Source organism: Serinus canaria, chromosome 8 (assembly GCF_022539315.1).
Source record: "Serinus canaria isolate serCan28SL12 chromosome 8, serCan2020, whole genome shotgun sequence".
In the NCBI taxonomy this organism is placed as follows: Eukaryota; Metazoa; Chordata; class Aves; order Passeriformes; family Fringillidae; genus Serinus; species Serinus canaria.
Window position 1 is genome coordinate 10,319,729 of NC_066322.1, and position 17,775 is coordinate 10,337,503.

At 44.8% G+C, this 17,775-nt stretch overlaps 1 protein-coding gene across 8 annotated transcripts in view; it reads right to left on the reverse strand.

Moving 5' to 3' along the window:
• The window catches only part of ST3GAL3 (ST3 beta-galactoside alpha-2,3-sialyltransferase 3), a 171,256-nt gene that overhangs the window by 15,958 nt on the left and 137,523 nt on the right, over positions 1-17,775 (reverse strand). For 6 of the 8 annotated variants that reach the window (XM_030226393.2, XM_050977790.1, XM_018912364.3 and 3 more), the window contains 2 exons: positions 10,634-10,780; positions 467-613 (listed from right to left, as the gene is read on the reverse strand). In XM_030226393.2, the coding sequence (XP_030082253.1) occupies positions 467-613; positions 10,634-10,780 (294 nt within the window). Of the gene's footprint in view, positions 1-466; positions 614-5,329; positions 5,465-10,633; positions 10,781-17,775 lie in introns of those variants that run through there. The other 2 variants (XR_007778204.1, XM_050977792.1) reach the window with 2 other exon arrangements.

A 17,775-nucleotide genomic window follows, 5' to 3' on the forward strand; every position in this document is an offset into this window, starting at 1 on the left:
TGCTGCTGAAGAGTCAGCTGAGAGCTCAGGTACACAGGCTGATCTCACCTTCCCCATGCTTCCCAGGGCCTGAGGAGGGGATCAGCTCACAAAAGAAGACTATGGATTAGAGAGCAATCCAATGGATCAAAAAGCAGGAGAGGGCGCATCTTTTCAACCCCAGAGCAGAACTGCTCCCTTTCACACTTCTTGAGATAACATTTATGTGAATCCTTTCCCTGCCACTCAAAAAGAAACTACATTATATACACATTCCAGAGAACTTTTCCCAGCAGTAACAACCATTTTTAACATACACTGAGCTTGGGAGAATGTCTAGAATTTTACAAGCAAATGCATGAGTGGAGCTGAGTTTTGATCCACACTGCACAGCTGTAAGTTGACATCACGATCCCAGTCGGGCTCTGGAGTCGAGGTGGCCAGTGGGCCTGGGAGGAGGAGGATGTGCTTGGCAGGAGCTCCCTACCTCTTTGATGGCAGACATCTTGATGTTCTCATAGTAGTGCAGCGGTGCATTGGGGGAGCTCATGTCATAGCCAAAGCCAGCTACCGCCACCTCATCACAGTTGTGCAGCGCCATGGTTATTGCTACGCTTCCCAGGGTGGGGATGTTCTGAGAGGAGAGAAAGCAGGAATGGAAGTCATTAGCAGGTTGCCATCTTTATAATCAAAAATTTCCTCTTATTGTCTCTGCTCACGGGGGCACTGCTGCTACAAAGCAGAAAATCAGGAACGTGGTATTTGGCTACATTCAACCTGCCAGCCTGCAGGGTTGACAGCCTCCCAGCTTGTAAAGAAATTAATGCAAATGGTCAGACTCCCCTTCCACAGCTTTGCTGTCCTGAGAACAGGTCAGCAGATGAGCTGGAGGATGAATCACAGTGGATACATTAGCCTTCTGAAATTAAAACAGACGTAGACAGTGGATTACAAAGTTAATGCACATTACTGGCTTCCAGCTAGGCTAAGGAAGAATACTTATCCAAACAGGTCACCATACAGGAGCGAAACTGAGGAACAGCACAAACACCTTATTTTACTGATGGCAAATGCAGTTTAAGGTTGTTAAACAGCTCTAGGAGATGGAGAGGAGATCAGGCAGTGTGTTCCAAGATCCCTTCCTTTTCTTGGGCACCTTGACAGTGAAGGGGCACTCTGGCCTGTGCCATTCCCTCCAAACCACACACTGGGAAAACAAGGAGCAATGGGAAGCCAGTCAAAGATGGGTGGTAGCATCCAGGGCACACCACAACTGTCCTTTCCCATCTGCTGACCTGCAATTTGCACTGATGTCCAGCCTTAGCCCTTCCCATTTCACTGGACTCTGGCACTGTGACAGCAGAGCTGCACAGCTATAACTCCTCCTGTGTGTTCTGCTGGGACAGCAAAATGTTTCCAGTGTAAAATCCCAGCTCACTGACTTTCCTAGCTCCCGTTTAGCCAGATAGATAAATCCAGAGGCAACTTTGCCCCAGGGCCTAGGGAGAGGCTGAGAAATCCACCCACATCTTCATTTGTTGAGTATCCAAGACTGGCCATATTGGAAATATCACAAATTCAGAGGACATGCTCAGACAGTCACCAAGGGTGACAGCTCTTAGCTGAGATGTAGAAACCAACTGCACTCTTATATTTTTTATTTACAATGGTTTACCCTGAACTGGTGAGCAATGCTATTGCATGTCCAAAAAGGCTGGGAACAATGTTTTGAGTTTCTGCTGCTCATTCAAAGGTACTGGTTTTTGTCGGCACATGACCTTGCTCACTTCTGATTGCCTGACCAGTCTGAAGGAAAATGTTTTCCAAATAAAGAATGCCACCCATGTCCCAGCTGAGATGTGCAGAGCTGGGAGCAAAACTTGTGTGCTTTGTAGAACTCTACTACAGTGCACCAGAATTACTCTAATCTGAAAACAAACAGGCAAAAACTGCTTATGGCTAAATCAATGAGACATTAAGTTCAAACATTTGCAGCACAACAGTAACAGAGCACACCTGAAATTACAAGATCTTCCTACATCCTGCTGTTCCAGCTCTAGATGTCGGGAAAAGCAGCAGAGTAATTTTGTTCTCGCCCCTTAATTTCAATTGATACTCACAAAAACAATACTGGTTTTATTCTAGTTACTTTAGTTGACTGTTAATTCACTGGTAACCAAAAACTGTCAAGTAGGAGTTTCAAAAAAAATGGAAAAAGTTTATTAGGCAAGGATAAGAACATTGCCCCAAATTTCAAAACATCCAAGAACATCCTGTCTTTCCAGACATGACAGTTTTAATTCTGATTTCTCAGCTTTATGTTTTGCATAGAAGATGACATTTGTATGTCGCTGGGATTGCATCAGCTGGTAAGCGGACGTGCCACAAAACCCTTTCCCCCAGCAGAGCTGTAGTTACAGTGTCCAAAACACAGTGAGTAAATGGTTACATCCCTGAGACTGTGTCGTCAGTGGGAGCAGCACGGTGTTAACACCACCCACACTTGCACTGGGCCCATTCCCACGGTACTGCTCAAGGGAGACACGGGGTCTTTGCCTGGAGGGAATTTCACTGGCCAATTTAACATTTAAGAGCTAACTTTCTAATGTGAGTCTTGCAAACCACAGAGAATTAATCACATTACCCAACCTTATGGGAGGACTGCCAAACTTTCTTTCAGGCATACTCTGTCCGGAAAATAACAGCAGACAGAAATTGAAAGTGAACTTTCATTTGGTCACCAAATATCTGTCTGACTTAATTCTTTCTACAATACATCCAATGATATTTATGGAAAAATACGAGGTAATTTTCTCATCTGCTTCTGTTCTTCAGTAGTTCCTGACATGCCACTATCTTAGTACCACCTGCTCTGCTCTCAAAAATGATTAAAATACCAGAGACTACCTACCTTCCTAACCTCTTGTAGGAGATGTATCTGATTTGGCCTCTATAACTACCAGAAATTCACAGGATATCCTCAGCAAATGATTTTGCATTACCTTAAAAATCACATCTGGAAACTGATGATGTGATGACAGTTTCTTAATTATGCCTAATTGGTGTTAGCACCCTCCAGCACTGCAGTAGCTATAGCTTAATATGTGTCCCCCTTGAAGGCAGAATTCTGCATCCTTCAGTGGTGAGATGCAGCCTCAATCCCACTGCTGCAGTCAGAATCCTGTGGGCTAGAGAGGTGCCTCTTGAAAATACTGCCAAAATGATCACCCCTGCTATTCACTGAGGGCAGTAACTATTAGGGCAGCACAGGGGTGCTTGCAGAACCCAGCCACAGTAAATGTGTGGATAACAGCACCTGCCTAAGAGAAGAACATGGCACAAAGTGTGTGTGCACCCACATGTGCCCAGGTCACATACACATAACTGGGCACTTGCTCCAAAGTGCTTCTCTTTAAAAAAGAAGCAACTATCAGAGGGATTGAACAGTAACTGGGGAATTAGACAGTCTTGAAGAAAATGGAGCTGCCTTGAACAAAACTATAAAAAAGTACAATTGTTGATTAAGTGTCATTACTTTAGTGTCAGTACTTTAGTCTTGATTTGGTTTAAGCTACAGAAACTGAGCCCTTTTCTCCTGTGGCAGCCTGCTGAGATTCTGCTACTCCTGCTGCCTGTTGAAAATGAAGCACTGCCTCATGCCCAGCTTGTGGCATGGGAAAGACAACACCAAGTAGGATCTAGGGACATTTCCCAGGCTGTGCTGCAGAGAGTGCAGCAGAGCAGCACTCTCACATCCAAGGGAAAGGGCTCTCCCCTCCTTTCCTCTTGGCAAAGAAGTGCCAAATAAGAGGAGACACATTATTAGAGAGGAAGTGGCTATAACTACTCTCTAGCTGCATCTACAGAGCTTCCAAGCTCTCCTGATTGTACATTTAAATTCATTAGCTGCTAACCTCTAATCTGGACCTAAGGGACCATATACAACCTATGGGGCAAGCTGGGGGACAAGTGACTCCAAAAGAAGTTAAGCATCATGGACATGGCTGTGCCAAATCTGGCTTGCTATGCCCTGCACAATGTGTCAGTGCTATCTCAGCACACACACCCTTGTGCCGTGCCCCAAAGACATACCAAGGCAACCACCACACCTCCCGTGCTGAGTTATGAAAATAAAGCTCTCTCAAACAACTGAGCAGGACTCTCATTATGTGACGGTTTGCTAAGACAAAACCCCCCAAATTCTACCATCTTGCCTCAGGAATAATAATCTAGTGTTAGACCAGTTCAAAGCCTGTCTTCCTGCTCATGGCCCTCAGTGTGCTTTGGTGCTCCTGTATCACCAAGCAGGGCTGCTTTCAGCCAAATGGTTGAAGAGCTACAGCCCCACAGCAGCCAGTGCCGAGGCAGGAGCCCCTTGGGATGCCTCCAGCTGCACAGAGTCTGCCCAGGGCAGGTTAGACCTGGAAAGGTCCAACACGGCCACTGCTGCAGATGTGGCCATGATGAGTCTCTGACCTGAACTGGTGCCCAGCAAGCAGTGTGAGCTGGGAATAGCAAAGCCCAGAAATCATTGGCAGCCTTCTCTCCTTGTCAATTCTCTGCCACAAGTGTTGAGCTTGGCCTTGCAAGCTGTGTGCCAGTGGTTTCTGTCCAGGCTGGGGCCCAGGCTTAGCATCCCCTCTCCAGCACCTGTAAACAACTACAAGGGCAACCTTACTGGATACTGTGTTCAGAACTGGAAGTCCACATTTTCAAGCCTGGCCTGCTTGTCTAAGACCAAACATATGGAAAATGTAATATCCAACATAATGCTCCCCAGAGATCAGCCTTTTGGTTGGTCCCACTTGAGAGAACACAGCAGACTGACAGATGAGCCAGGGATGACACTAAAAGGCCATGTGACAATCAGAAACAGAAAACACAGCAGTGGTGAGTGACACATCACCACAGCAGTGCTGGGCAAAGCCTGCCTGAGCCTCTGGAGCGTGGTTCCTTCCAGGGGTACCTGTCCTCCATGGGTAAGGTGAGCACACACATGGTGATCTTGGTAAAAAAAGTGTAAAGGGAGGAGATTTCTGGACTTGTGCTGTGTCAGGAACCACAGCAAGCTCTGTGCAGTGCAAACACAGCCAGCTTGCTCCACCAGGTCAGGGGAGCAGAAATGCCTTTAGCAGTACAGACACAGGACAGGTTCTCCTGACTGCTCCTACACTGTTCTCTGCTGCAAGCAGGAAGACAAAAGGCTTCACCTCAAGACATGGATGCTTCATCTTCCATTCTGCCCCCTGAAGAGGCTTTAAAGACTGACTTCTACTCACATAAGGAAAGAAGTCAGTCAGCAGAAATGAACACTGGAACTCCTGTGGACTCTGTGGAGGCTGACCATTACCTCATGGGCTTGTGCTGAAGATCCAGTGCTGGTGACTGAACCAGGGCTGGAACTGCTCTTTGCTTGGTGCATGTGAAAAGCTCTTGCTGCTTTTCATTCCATGCCTGGGTCATTCCTGTGTCACTGCCTGCTGGACTGGAAGGAAATGACTGCTGTAAATCTGTTTTTAGAAATATTTGACTCCCTTAATATGTTAAATGAATTCCAGTTATTTATGGGATTTTACTTAGTTCAGGGTAAGACTTATTGGGTTGTTCAGACTATTCCAATTGTTGCCTTTTTCAATAAAAGGGCGTTACTGAAGAATAAATTCCCTACAATCAATAATGCACCTGGATATTCAAATTGGTTTGACTACTATATTAAATAATTTGAGGAAAAAATAAAAAAATTTGCTTACCTGGGAAAAATTCTTACCTTAGTTTTATCAGTTACAGACCTGATCACCTAATAGCAGTGAAGTTTTCAAAACAAAACAAATCCAGAACAAAACTATCGTGGTCATCTCAACAGACACAAACTATCACTTTTGTTTCTTTATGTTTGCATTGGAGCAAATCCAAACCTACCCTTTGTTTCCTTTAGCTGAAAAGGTGGAAATGTGGCACAGAGAGCAATTTAGTATCATTCATTGTGAGCAGGCAAGTGCCTGGCATTCTGAGGAGTGGTCCCTGTCACAGGAGCTTGCAATGCACACTGCTGCTCCTAGAGCTACCTCCACCCATGCCCAGAAACAGCTGCAATAGTGGGCTTCAAAAAACACAGCAGAGCATCTCAGTGCCCTTCCTTCAGCTTCCCTGGCTGCCCCTGTCTGGGAGTGGGACAGAGCCTGCAGGACTGGCTGTCTGCAGCTGAGCAAAGGGAAGGGCCAGCAGCTGGTGGCTGGAGACAGCACAGCCCAGCAGGCTCCCTTCTATCCCTTCCCTGCTGAGTTCCTTGACACCCAAGCCCAGTCCAAGTATTTTTGACCACATCTAACCTGATGCACAAGCTCTGATTCACCATTTGCCATAGAGCAGATTCCTGTGCAATGCAGGGAGTATTTGTAAAGGCTGTAAGGACTTAACAGAAGGCAACCAAAGGCATGACTTTACTACACTCTACCTGCTCTGTGATAAGAACATTCACCACTTACCTCGTGCTAAATGGGAGTTCATGGTCTACTCTTCACTGAGAAGCAAACTCTGAACTCCCTTCAGTTCCTTGGCATCTCTCACGTGCAGAAGGAGGTGGCTGGGCTTGTACCAAGAGGAGGCTGGTATGGAGCATTTACCTGCTCCCCAGCACCAGTTTGTCTGAGCAGCCCTTCCCCAGCAGCTCATGGACTGGTCCCACTGCAGTGGCAATGGGTGGAACAGCCCAGCCCACAAAGCAGATGTGCTGCCTTGCAAACCCAAAGCTTCACAGTGACACTAAGTCTCTACATTTAACTGACTGCAGCTGCAGTGGCCCCTTACCTGTCCATCTACCTGCCTTAGAAGATGCCAGCAGGGTGCAAAAAAAGGGAGAACCACATAACTGGATAGGACTAAGTGGAAGACTGTTCTGCTCCTGCCATCCCCACCTCTCTTCTACTCCACAAAGACCCAACAGGTTCCAAGACACGGCCTTGACAAAGTCACAGTCCAGTAAGAACAGCCCAGGAGACAAAGTTTGCTGACACCTGGGCAACTCATGAGAGAAAAGGTCATGATGATGAGACAAGGGAGCTGAAAATTGCCTAAGGAGCAAAGGATTCCTGCTGGCACCACCAGAAAGGCTGCCTGCCCACAGGAAAAACCATCTAAGAGCTACGAGAAGCCGTGGCCAGGATGTGCTAACACTCCAGCATCAGAGGTTAATCCCGGAGATGTCAGCACCCTGCAGAGGTGCTAATCCATGGCTGGGTGCCTGAATCAGCCTGGTAACACCTCCTGCACATGGCTCCTCCTTCAGCAGCTTAGTGCTGAGGCTGGGTGAAGTCCAAAGAAGGATGCTTTATTTTTTTTAGTTTATATATTCAACCATTTCCAGTACATGAACAAACAAAAGGCTTACAGAGTTGGGTTAATTCATAAACAGATCCATGGATGCACAGCACCAGCACACAGAGAGAAACAAACATTGCAGTCTGCACTGGAGTCCTCAGACTCTGTGACTCTGTCCTCCTTCTGATAATTTACGTCACCTGAAGTGTTCTCCTTTCTGCCTCACACCAGGCTCAGGTGGTGCTGCTCCCATGGCTCTGAGGGCTACTGGCTGGACAGGACAATTCACTACACAGCCAAAGGCACCACAGCAGTGACACCTCTGAGCTGATGCTCGTGCTTGTCCCCAGTAAACTGCCTGCAGTGTAAGGGGTGCTATTGCAAGCTTGAACCACCAGCTGCAATACCAGTGATGTCTGGTTTCAAACCCCAAAGATCTGTACAAACAGAACTTCCCCCTGAAGAAAAATCACATTTGGCTAGTGAGAAAGCCAACCCTGCACCCATGCATTAACAGAATTCTTTAATCAGAGAGAGGATCTTTACTAGATTTTTTTTTTTGTGCTAAACCATCTTCAGGCATTAACAATTATTTTCCTCAGACATTGCTAGGAGCCCAAAGTTTGTTCTTTATGATCAGCTTATCCCAAGAAAGAGAAGTCCACATACAGTATGGAACAGCTCTCCTACTCTTAAGACTTCAGTAGGACTGAAGACAACTTCTAAAAAGCTTTACCAGTCACAGAGAGAAGTCACTATTCATTGTGGGTGTGAGTTTTGCTCCTTGCTGAGGCTTTGGGCTACCACTGCCATGAGTGCAATCAAAATGCACATCTGAGTTGTTCCCCATTACTATACTCCAGGATCATCTGGCCCAAATTATATTATCAAAGCAGAGGATGTCACTACATTCACCCTTTATTGAATCCTGGGAAAAACGCTTTGAGATCAACCCCAAACTATTTTACTAGCTCAACTCAACCATGCTGGAAAAGCCCCCAAATTACAAAGTTAATTGGCAGCACATTGTTACCATATGTGGTGTGCAAGAGAAGCACTGAAGTTTATTTAGGCATCAGAACCAAAGGAGAGTGGAATATTACTGCTCTTTATGAGGATTTTGTGTTGGCCTTGATGACGAAGGCAACCCCAGCCTTGATCCTGCAGTGTGCAGCCTGCCCAGCCCAGCCCAGCCCAGCCCACTGCAGCACGGGGACACCCGTCTGCCTCCAGCCCCAGCTCCCAGGAGAAACTCTGCATACACTGCTTGCTGTGCTTCTGCTTCCTAGTGCTCAGCATCTTCCCTTTCCATGCTCATACGCTTCTCTTTTGAGTAGTTTTCCAGGCTATCTCTCATGGCTAAAGCACAACCCCAAACCCAAGCAGCCGTGCAGCTGCTGGGTCACACAGATGTGGAACAATCCTCCTTGCTGCCCCACTTGTCTGACTGGATCACTCACAAATATTCAGTGAGAGCTGGATTCTTGGTCTACAGGCTCTGATTTCCACTCCTCCCGTTCAAAATCTGAGCAAAACAGGTAGCAAATTTGTATCACCAGGGCCTTACTCAGACTCTTCCCTCTTTACCCTGACAGCAATAGCTCCTGTTGGAGCCTTTGCACTTACAAAGCTCTAAACTTCGCAGTGATGCAGCAGAATTCACTCGAGTGCGAAGCCCCAGCAGTTCCAGGACAGCAGTCCATAGCTGATGTTTGCAGTAAAATTGTAGCCACAGGGCAGAAACACTCTCTCTGTTTTTAAGCTCTGGCAGAATCCCTGTATCAGGGTCCTTGCACAGACCGCCCAGGCTACGCTGACATCTCAGCCCCACACAGGCACCTGCAGAGCTCCTGTTGTCCCGTCTGGAGGAATAAACTGCAATTCACACAGTCTGCTAGGGGTCACAGGCAAACACTGCTTGCCTTAAAGAACCATAAACTATTCTTAAATGCTCAAATAGACTTTCGTGAAGTGAAACATCAGGTTTCAATTAAGATGCCTTCATTTCCCAATCTGATGTGTGTTAAACAACCTATCAAAACCTCATAAACTTCAGTTCACAGCATTCTCATTTCCGGATTCTCTCTTCTCCTTTCAGTTCAAGTAATAACTTGTGTATTAAAATAACGTGTCTAAAAAGAAAAATAAATTGGAAAAAAATAAAGTATGATGATTTTTGTCCTTTATTGGGATAGCATTCCTGATTTTCTGGAAGACACATCAAGACCACATTGTTCTAAGGGTAAGTTCTGGAGAATGCAGAGAGATGAAGCAAGTTAATTCCTAGCTGACTGGAATATTTGCAATAAGATACCTTCAGTGCACAGAATAAAAATCCACAGTTCCCAGAATCCCATGACAGCTTCTGTACACAGCAGTGCATTTTTCAAAAGGCCCATTCCATGTGGCCAAATCTGTCTGCATATCTTGCATTTTGCATTTCATGAAGGAAATGTCTTATCTTGAGGCATCCACCCATCTGACGTGCACAAAACAAAAGTCTCTAATATCCCAGAAGCCTTCATGACATAATTATTTGAGCATGGCAGATGAGGCACTATTCTGTCTAGTCCAAATCCCTGCTGTGACACAGCAAATCTCCTGCACTGATAGCAATGGAAGGACAATGCCAGGGGCAGACCAAGCAGACTTTGTCCAGCAAAAGTGCTTCTCTCTGGGTTTGTCAGCTGTGCTAATGTGCCCAAAAATGTCACGTGTGGTCTCTATCAACAACTATATCACATGTGTACATGAGCAATTTACCCACCCAAGTAATACTTACTCTAATGGTTGATATATTACGTAGAGCAAATATAAATAGGTTCTGAGGACAGTGTTGCAATGTGAGATAATCCAGAAAACCCAAGTCACCACCTACTCCAACACTAACACTCCAAAAAGCTGCACTGGGGGTGAGAGGTATGAGAATTATCATTAAGGAATTTTGTTAATAAACATGAGCTAAAACTGTGGTTTGCATTGTTTTCTTTTGTGAGCTTTTACATATAAAACTTGTTGGGATAAGACCAGAATTTCTTACCAAAGGCCTCATAAAGCAAACCTTTACCCTCTTCTACTACTGGCCTGGGATGCAACTTCACAGTGGCTTTCAAGGCACTGCTGAAGTGCTGATGATCCCTCCAAAATCCTTGGATCAGGAAGGTTCTTTCCTGGGTCTGAAGGAGTCTGAGAGCTGTCACTGTAACAGAGTCAAAGTCCCTCCCTTTCAATGTCCAACAACGGAGAACCAAAGGAAAAATAAGAACAGTGTAAGCCTCCTGTGCTGCTTGGTCTCACATCCTTCTGTGAGGTTTTGCTCCCTTTGCTTTGTACCTACCCCTCTGCCCATCAGGCCGTTGTTGAAAGGCAGTCCGATGAAGCTGAAAGCTGCCTCCTGGATGAAGTAGGGATTCAGGATACGGATCTCATGAGGCTCCCTGGGGACACGGGTTGCCACTGACTTCCAAAAGCCATCAGAGGCACTCTGGTAACAAAAACAAAAACAGAAACAAAAAGGAAAAAGAAAGATAAATCAACAAACAGAATTATTTACAAAATATAGCAGATTTCTATTATTTTATTTTTAAAATATTAGTGCAGCAGTTTCCATTGTCTCTGCTCACTGCCACAGGGCAGTAGTATGACACTGTAGGGGACCTGTGTCTCCTGTGTCTCTTGGAGAGGTGGCAGCAGCATGGACTGATGCAGTTAAGCCAGTCTGGATACCAGCTGCAAGGGAGACAGACAGGCCAGGTATTCCCACTTTATCCTATATTTGTCCTCCCCTTTTAGGTTTTATGTGAATTAAGCTGTGAGCTTATAGGGGTATCATCTTGTCTTGTGAACAGTCACGAATGTTCACAGTACAAGGGAGAAGAGAACTAAGTATGTCTATTATTTTTACCCAATTCAAGTTTTCACTCTGCACGTATGGAAGAACAGTGGCCATGATGTGTGCTGCACTCCTAGACAGCCTTGCCTGGAGAGGGGCTGGTGCCACTCTGCCACATGGCTTCCCATCCTTGCTCACTGATGGCTTTGCATCATTGCTTCCCATCATTGACACCTTTCCAGGTGTCAGCAGGCACAGCACAGAGTGTCCCCAAAATAACCAGAGGCTCTGTGTTCACAGGACTTAGGGAGCAATTGTGTTCCAACGTTTCACTTCTGTTTGGGTTAATTCAGAGCGAGGCACAGGGAGGATGGAAGGAATTTTAATCTGCTGACCAGCTTCTTGGGTAGGATAATCTGACTGGACACCTCCTCCAAGTATTGAGCCATCTTCCCTGACATCTCCATGACAAGAAACAGACACTACACAACATAGAAAGGACACACTCTGGAGTTCATTATATACACCAGTTTTGGGTTGCTTGCAGCTTAGCAGTGACTTTACAGCTGCTCTCAAGGCACTGATGAAAATGTTGATTATCCACTGCAAAATCCTCAGGAGCTTTCTCTGCCCAGTAGTGATCACCCCTGTAATTACAGACTGGAATTCTGCCTCAGCCAATGCCTGCTGCATTTCACACAGCCTGTCCTGTGCTCAGCTCCTGTGAACTCTCACACCACGTGTTGCTAAACACCTTAGAGTGGTTTTTATGGAACAATCTCATGGATATCTTTAGCTGCTGAATTTCATACCCTGAAACTGAAACTTTGGCAGATGGCCCGTGCTACAAAAGGCATTAACAGAGCTAACCTGAGGAGGGTGCACACTGTCATCCAAACCAACACTCTGGGAAAGCCACATCCCATTGCTATCTGTGCCCCCTCAAAACTGCCCAAACATAATACACTTTTGACAACCAGGGCAAACATCCTAAGGTTTAAGTTCCCATTTCATCAATGGCCAAGTGCCCTTGGGACCCTAAATGGAAAAAATTCTTAATTATCACTCACGTTCTTTCATCATAGTAGAATTAGAAAGAATGCCTGGTGTCAAAGTAGTCTAACACTTTCCGTTATAAGAAGGCATTTTCAGCCACTGAGTGATCCCAGCATTTAAAAAAAACCAGAAAGGAACCTCTTTACAAATATTAATAAGTATAACATCCATTTGACCAAGGGATTTGAGGGATTTGGTACGCCAGCTGGGTTTTGCCTCCTTGTGAAAATTCATTAAAAATTGGATAAATATTAAACCTTTGGAATTTCCTAAGGGCACACGTAAAGTAGAGGCCTTTCAGTTCCAGGAAAGGAGGGGGAAAAATAAAAAGGGGTCACAGACTCCACTTGTATTAAGCATGCTCCAGGTCTCACAAAAATGAAGATGATAAGCAAAATCACGAACAGCTACTCATTCAGTGAAACCATCTTATCATGGGCTTAAGCAGGCACACCCTGGAAAAATAGTGTGTGACCTTGAAACTAAAATAAATTTATAAGTTCAATTACGACTTCACATACACCTCTAAATATGGCATTGCCCAAATTTTGTGAACAATTCAAGCCAAAGATCTGCAAGCTATTTAAAGTGGACAGAAGATGCCTTTTGTTTGGACATACACTCCATAGGAGATTCTACATAAGTTCTGGGGTTTAAGTAGGTTTTATATGGCTTTTACATTACACGTAAAACACTAAATAGAAGAGAAAAAAAGTTATAAACATTGGAGAGTTTTATTCCTTGCTGCTGCTGAAGCTGAAATAACCAGACATACCACTGCTGTCCATCTACCCAGCACTGTGTTAACCACGAGGACCACCTGGGCTCCTCCCAGCTAGTTCAATGCCAGTGCAAAATAAATCTGGTTGTATCCCTCACTGGAAATACAACCAGTCTGCTTTACTCCCTTATCCCTAGCTGGAAATACAACCAGTCTGCTTTACTCCCTTCTATTTAGCTGTTCCTCCTGTTGTTCTTCATGACTATTTCCCTAAGCATTTCATTCAGCTATTACACTGCTCTGAAATTGCTCTTCTGTTCCTTCTGTCTCACTTCTGTTTGCTCTGTGTAACTTCACTGGGCAGGTCCCCTGAGATTAGTTTTGAAGGACACCTGGGGGAGTCTCATTTTGGTGCACTTTCCCGCGGTAGTTTATCAAACAGTTATAGGGAGGAACACGGAGTCTCAGCAGGCAGCTCTCACTTCACCTATAGAGCAGGCAAAGCCCCGTGCAGCGCTAAAGAACCAAAACTGTTTTCCTGGCTTATAATGACTGAAATCCCAGCCTTGTGGTTTGGCTCTCCAAGCCCCGTAGCCCTGAGCTCCCTTCTCAGCTCTGTGGTTTTGTTGAGCAGCTTGTCCCGGGCAGGCTGCAGAGCGCAGCACCAGCCCTGCGAGCCCCGGGCTGCTCCCGGCGCAGCCCCTGCCGAGGCTCCGCGCCACTGCATGCTCAGCCTGATGGGACCCAGATGTTCAGAGAGGTTTCCAAAGCAATTACTTCCCGTCGGGGAACGCTGTCCCTTTTTTTGGCTGGCAGGAGACCCGAGGAGCAGCAGGCATTAGGAGGGAGGGCACGCTTTTCCTGCCAGATTCGGCAGCTCAGACTCGCAGCTGGAGGTTGGGGCATCCTCTGCTGTTTGCTGCAGTGGGTAAACCTGCAGTGCTTTAGGGTGGGCTCGTCACAATTAAATAACTCCTGTTCCAATCAACACAATGATAAACAGTCAGAAAATGAGTCTGAAAACTGCTTAGGCAATGTTCTTGCAGTGCCTCATCACCTCCTGGTACCGAGGTGGAAACCAGAAGGAACAGGCTGGGAATTGTGTATCCTTGTGTTAAGATTCTGCTGTTATTACTTGTTGGTAATTACTGTGCACCCGGAGTCCCAGGCACAGATCAGTGTTCACAGTGCCAAAGGCTGCTAAAAGAAGCTTACATGACACAAGCATAAAGAAACAAGCATCACAAACAGGCAAACAGGAGAACATGACTGAAGAACAAGCCTAGGAGGGCCATTTTTAAGAGATCTTGGAATGTTTTCAAAATTGTATCATTGCAAGAGCATCACTAAAGGCTTTAGAGGAAAGTATTTTAAAAGTACAAAAGAATTTAGATAGGCCAGGGCTTTCAAGCCAGTCTCTTGTACAGTTCTTACCCAGCAAGAGAGGCAGAAAGAGACACCACCTCTATAGACACCACTCCAGGAATAAACTGGTACAGACATAACAGACCAAAGACAGCAGATTAGGAGGAAGGGATAAAAAGTGGCAGGGCTCACCAAATAGCTCCAGGGACAAGACAATCCAGCTGCAATCCCTCATTCTGTCCATTTGCAGAATACTGAAGGCTAGTAGGCACAGCCAGCTGTAAACTAATTTTTGTCTCCATTCAGTTTTCCATCTCCTGTTCTCAGATTTACCAAGGCAAACCACAACACTGTCTAAAATAAGATATGGAAACTCAGAGCCGTAGCCAAGAAGCACCTCAGTGGAAAATACAAACCACTAGAAGCAGGCTGAGTCTCCCACAATAACAACATTTCTAATATACTGAGCAAAAAGAGAGGTAATGCCATTGCATCCAGATGATACAGATGCTGCCTCTGTGACACTACTGGATTTCTGAGCACAATAGCTCATTGGTGATTCTAGCTCTGATGGGAAGGGGACAGGAAGATTGCAAAGGTCACCTACATGCAGCATGAAGTCTGAGTATGCAACACTTTGCTGCAGAGCAACCAAACAAAGAGACTGGAGAGGGAGTCTGTGGTAAACAGAGATTACTACTCTTTTGAACTCTGCTAACACCAGAAATGGAGAGGAAGAAGGACATGAGGCAAAAAAAAAAAGTCAAGAGATGATGCACCAGTCACAAGACCTCACGGTGCCTGTGAGCACATTGCTAATTGGAATCTCTGCCCCCACCGAGGCTGGAATGTGGTTTATTCCCTACCCATCATCCACAAGCTCTCACTGTCACAAACAAGGTACAGCAAAACCACTGCAATCCATCTGCAGAGGCTTTTGAAAGGTTTCTGCTCAGGCATGACTGGATTAGATGTGAAGGTGTGTTTCCACTAGAAAATAACCATCTTATCAGCCAGCGCTGCATTTCTCAGCGGTCAAGTAGACACAGAGGCCTAGAAAATGCTCTTCTGCAAGTGGTAATATAAATGAAGTTGCATCATTTGCACTGATTATCAAAGCAACAAGGAATTTTTAGCAACAAGAACAGAGGTGCTGAGAGCCTGCAGTCTGGGTTAATGGTCAATTGCCAGACCCACTGGCCCACACTTCAAACATATTTACCCAACTTTCTCAGAGCTATGGAGAACCCCTCACCATCCTCTGCACATGGCTCTGACGGCCAGCATTCATTCTGAATGAACCTATCTGCAGTTTCTAGAGCCCAGAAATGCTCTAGAGACTAGTTCCACTCTTATCTGCCCCACTGAAAAGCTCTTACTCTGCCTGAAGTAGGAGCATTGTTCAAGCCTTTCCCTCATCTTCTCTTGGTTCAGCTGTCAAAAGAGATGCTGAACAAAACCAGTTTTGTTTCTTCTCCTGAGGCATCCTCCCCCTGCCCAAGTCTAAAATCAGCTGGCTGTAATTTACCAGGCCATTCCCCTGTCTGTGCTCCCTCTGCCAACTGCCTCCCAGCACTAAAAGAACTCCTGACACGTTATAAAGGCCACAACTTTAGTTTTTACTAATGTTTTTACTAATGGAGACAAAAGTACCTCAAAACATGGCACTACTAGAGCTTTTTTTTCTTTTTTAAGCAACAGTATTTTCTTTGTTGATAGAGCTGAGCTAATAGCTCACTACATTGGCTAGAGATAAGTTTCTTTAAGCAGGATAACCAAGTCAAAAACCACAAGAGAAAGGAAATGTATTCCAAGCAGCAGCTGCAAACTTTAAACACTGTGCCAGACATGTAACTTACACAGCACCCTGGCTACACACGAAACTGGAGGCTGTCCCATGCACAGATTCCAGCTCAGAATGCAGCAGCTCCAGTGGTGACAAAATCCACCTGGGACATGAGGGTGGCACTGGTGTGTCACACACCAGTTTGCTGTAACTCAGCAATGTGCTCACTCCCATGGATGCCAGGAAGTTTCTGCCCTGTTTACCTGCAAACATATATTGTGAATTATAAAGCATATTCAAATTATTATATTATATTATATTATATTATATATTATTATATTATAAAGCATATTCAAATAGGCCTACTGAATTTCCAGCTTCATTTCACCTCCATAACTGAGTGCCACAGCTAACCCAAATACAGACACCTGGGCCTCCTGTGTGGCTGGTCTAATACCAGCTGCTGTCTTCTGATTCTCAGGATTAAACAGCACAAGGCCAAGACCAGCTCTAAGGAGTCAGGAGAGCAAAGCTATTTTTATGACATGTTGTAAATGAAAAGGAATTCCTCTTAAAAAAAAAGTATTCTTATGGTTTTATCCATGTAACTGAGAGCAAAATGTAGTTCACAGTTGTAAGATAACAAAATGCCATCAAAAAAGAGATTGTCCTGTGAAGAAAGTGGAACTTGGAACATGTCAGAGGAGCTGCAGAAAAACTGAAGATTTTTCTGATGAATGCTGTTTCAGAAGTTGAAGCATAAATGATGGCTCACATATGGTGTGTCTGTAGATGTGTCTTCTGTGTACAACAGGGTGATGGATAGACTGTCCTACAGACCCTTTTGTGCAAAATGCAACCTGGATTTTGAGCCAAAATTTGAAGAAATATTCCTGTTCTGAGATGTCTTAGGAAACATGCAAGCTTTTAGTGAAAGGAATAGATTTAGATAACTTATGTTTGCTTTGTGGGTTTTTGTGTCTGAATAATTAGCCCACAATGGAAAAATATCTAAAGTAGTAGAGTTTCAGAAAAATCCTGAAGAAGAACAGGCCCTTTATCATCATTATATACATTACAGAGGGTGTTTTATTCCCATAAGGGACCAGCTCCTTTACTTTGTTACTATTTTTATGACATAGTTTATTAAATGTCATACTCATATAACATTAAAAGGATACCAGGGCTGAAAGGGTCAGATCCATGTATTAGTAATTGCTGAAGTAAGACTGTCTTGTAATTTCAGTTCAGGATTGCTGTTGAGAACACTGACTTTCCAACCTTCCCACAAGATTTTTCTTATATCACCATGTATCTAAGGGTTTTACAAACCATACTTTCACATTTAGAGCATCTCTGCAATACTTTGTGTGTTTAACATCTCCTCAAGAGGAACCCTCAGTTTCTATAACCAGGAGACCAATCTTCCACATTGCATTTCCTCTCTGCTATCCACGTGTTCTGCAGCTCCTACAACTACTCATACAAAGCTGAATGCCTCACATTACAGAAATTAGTCCAAATCACAGTCTTCCCTCTCCACTAGACAGACAGCTGTGCTCTAAGCAAGCCAGGATATAATTAAGCAATTAAGGATAACATCTGCACAGGAGAACTGAATTAACATTGAAAATGGTAATTCAATATTATTTTTTTGCTTTTTTTAACTTTTGGCAGCTTGATTTCTATAATCATACAGCACTTTAAAAAGTCTTAAAG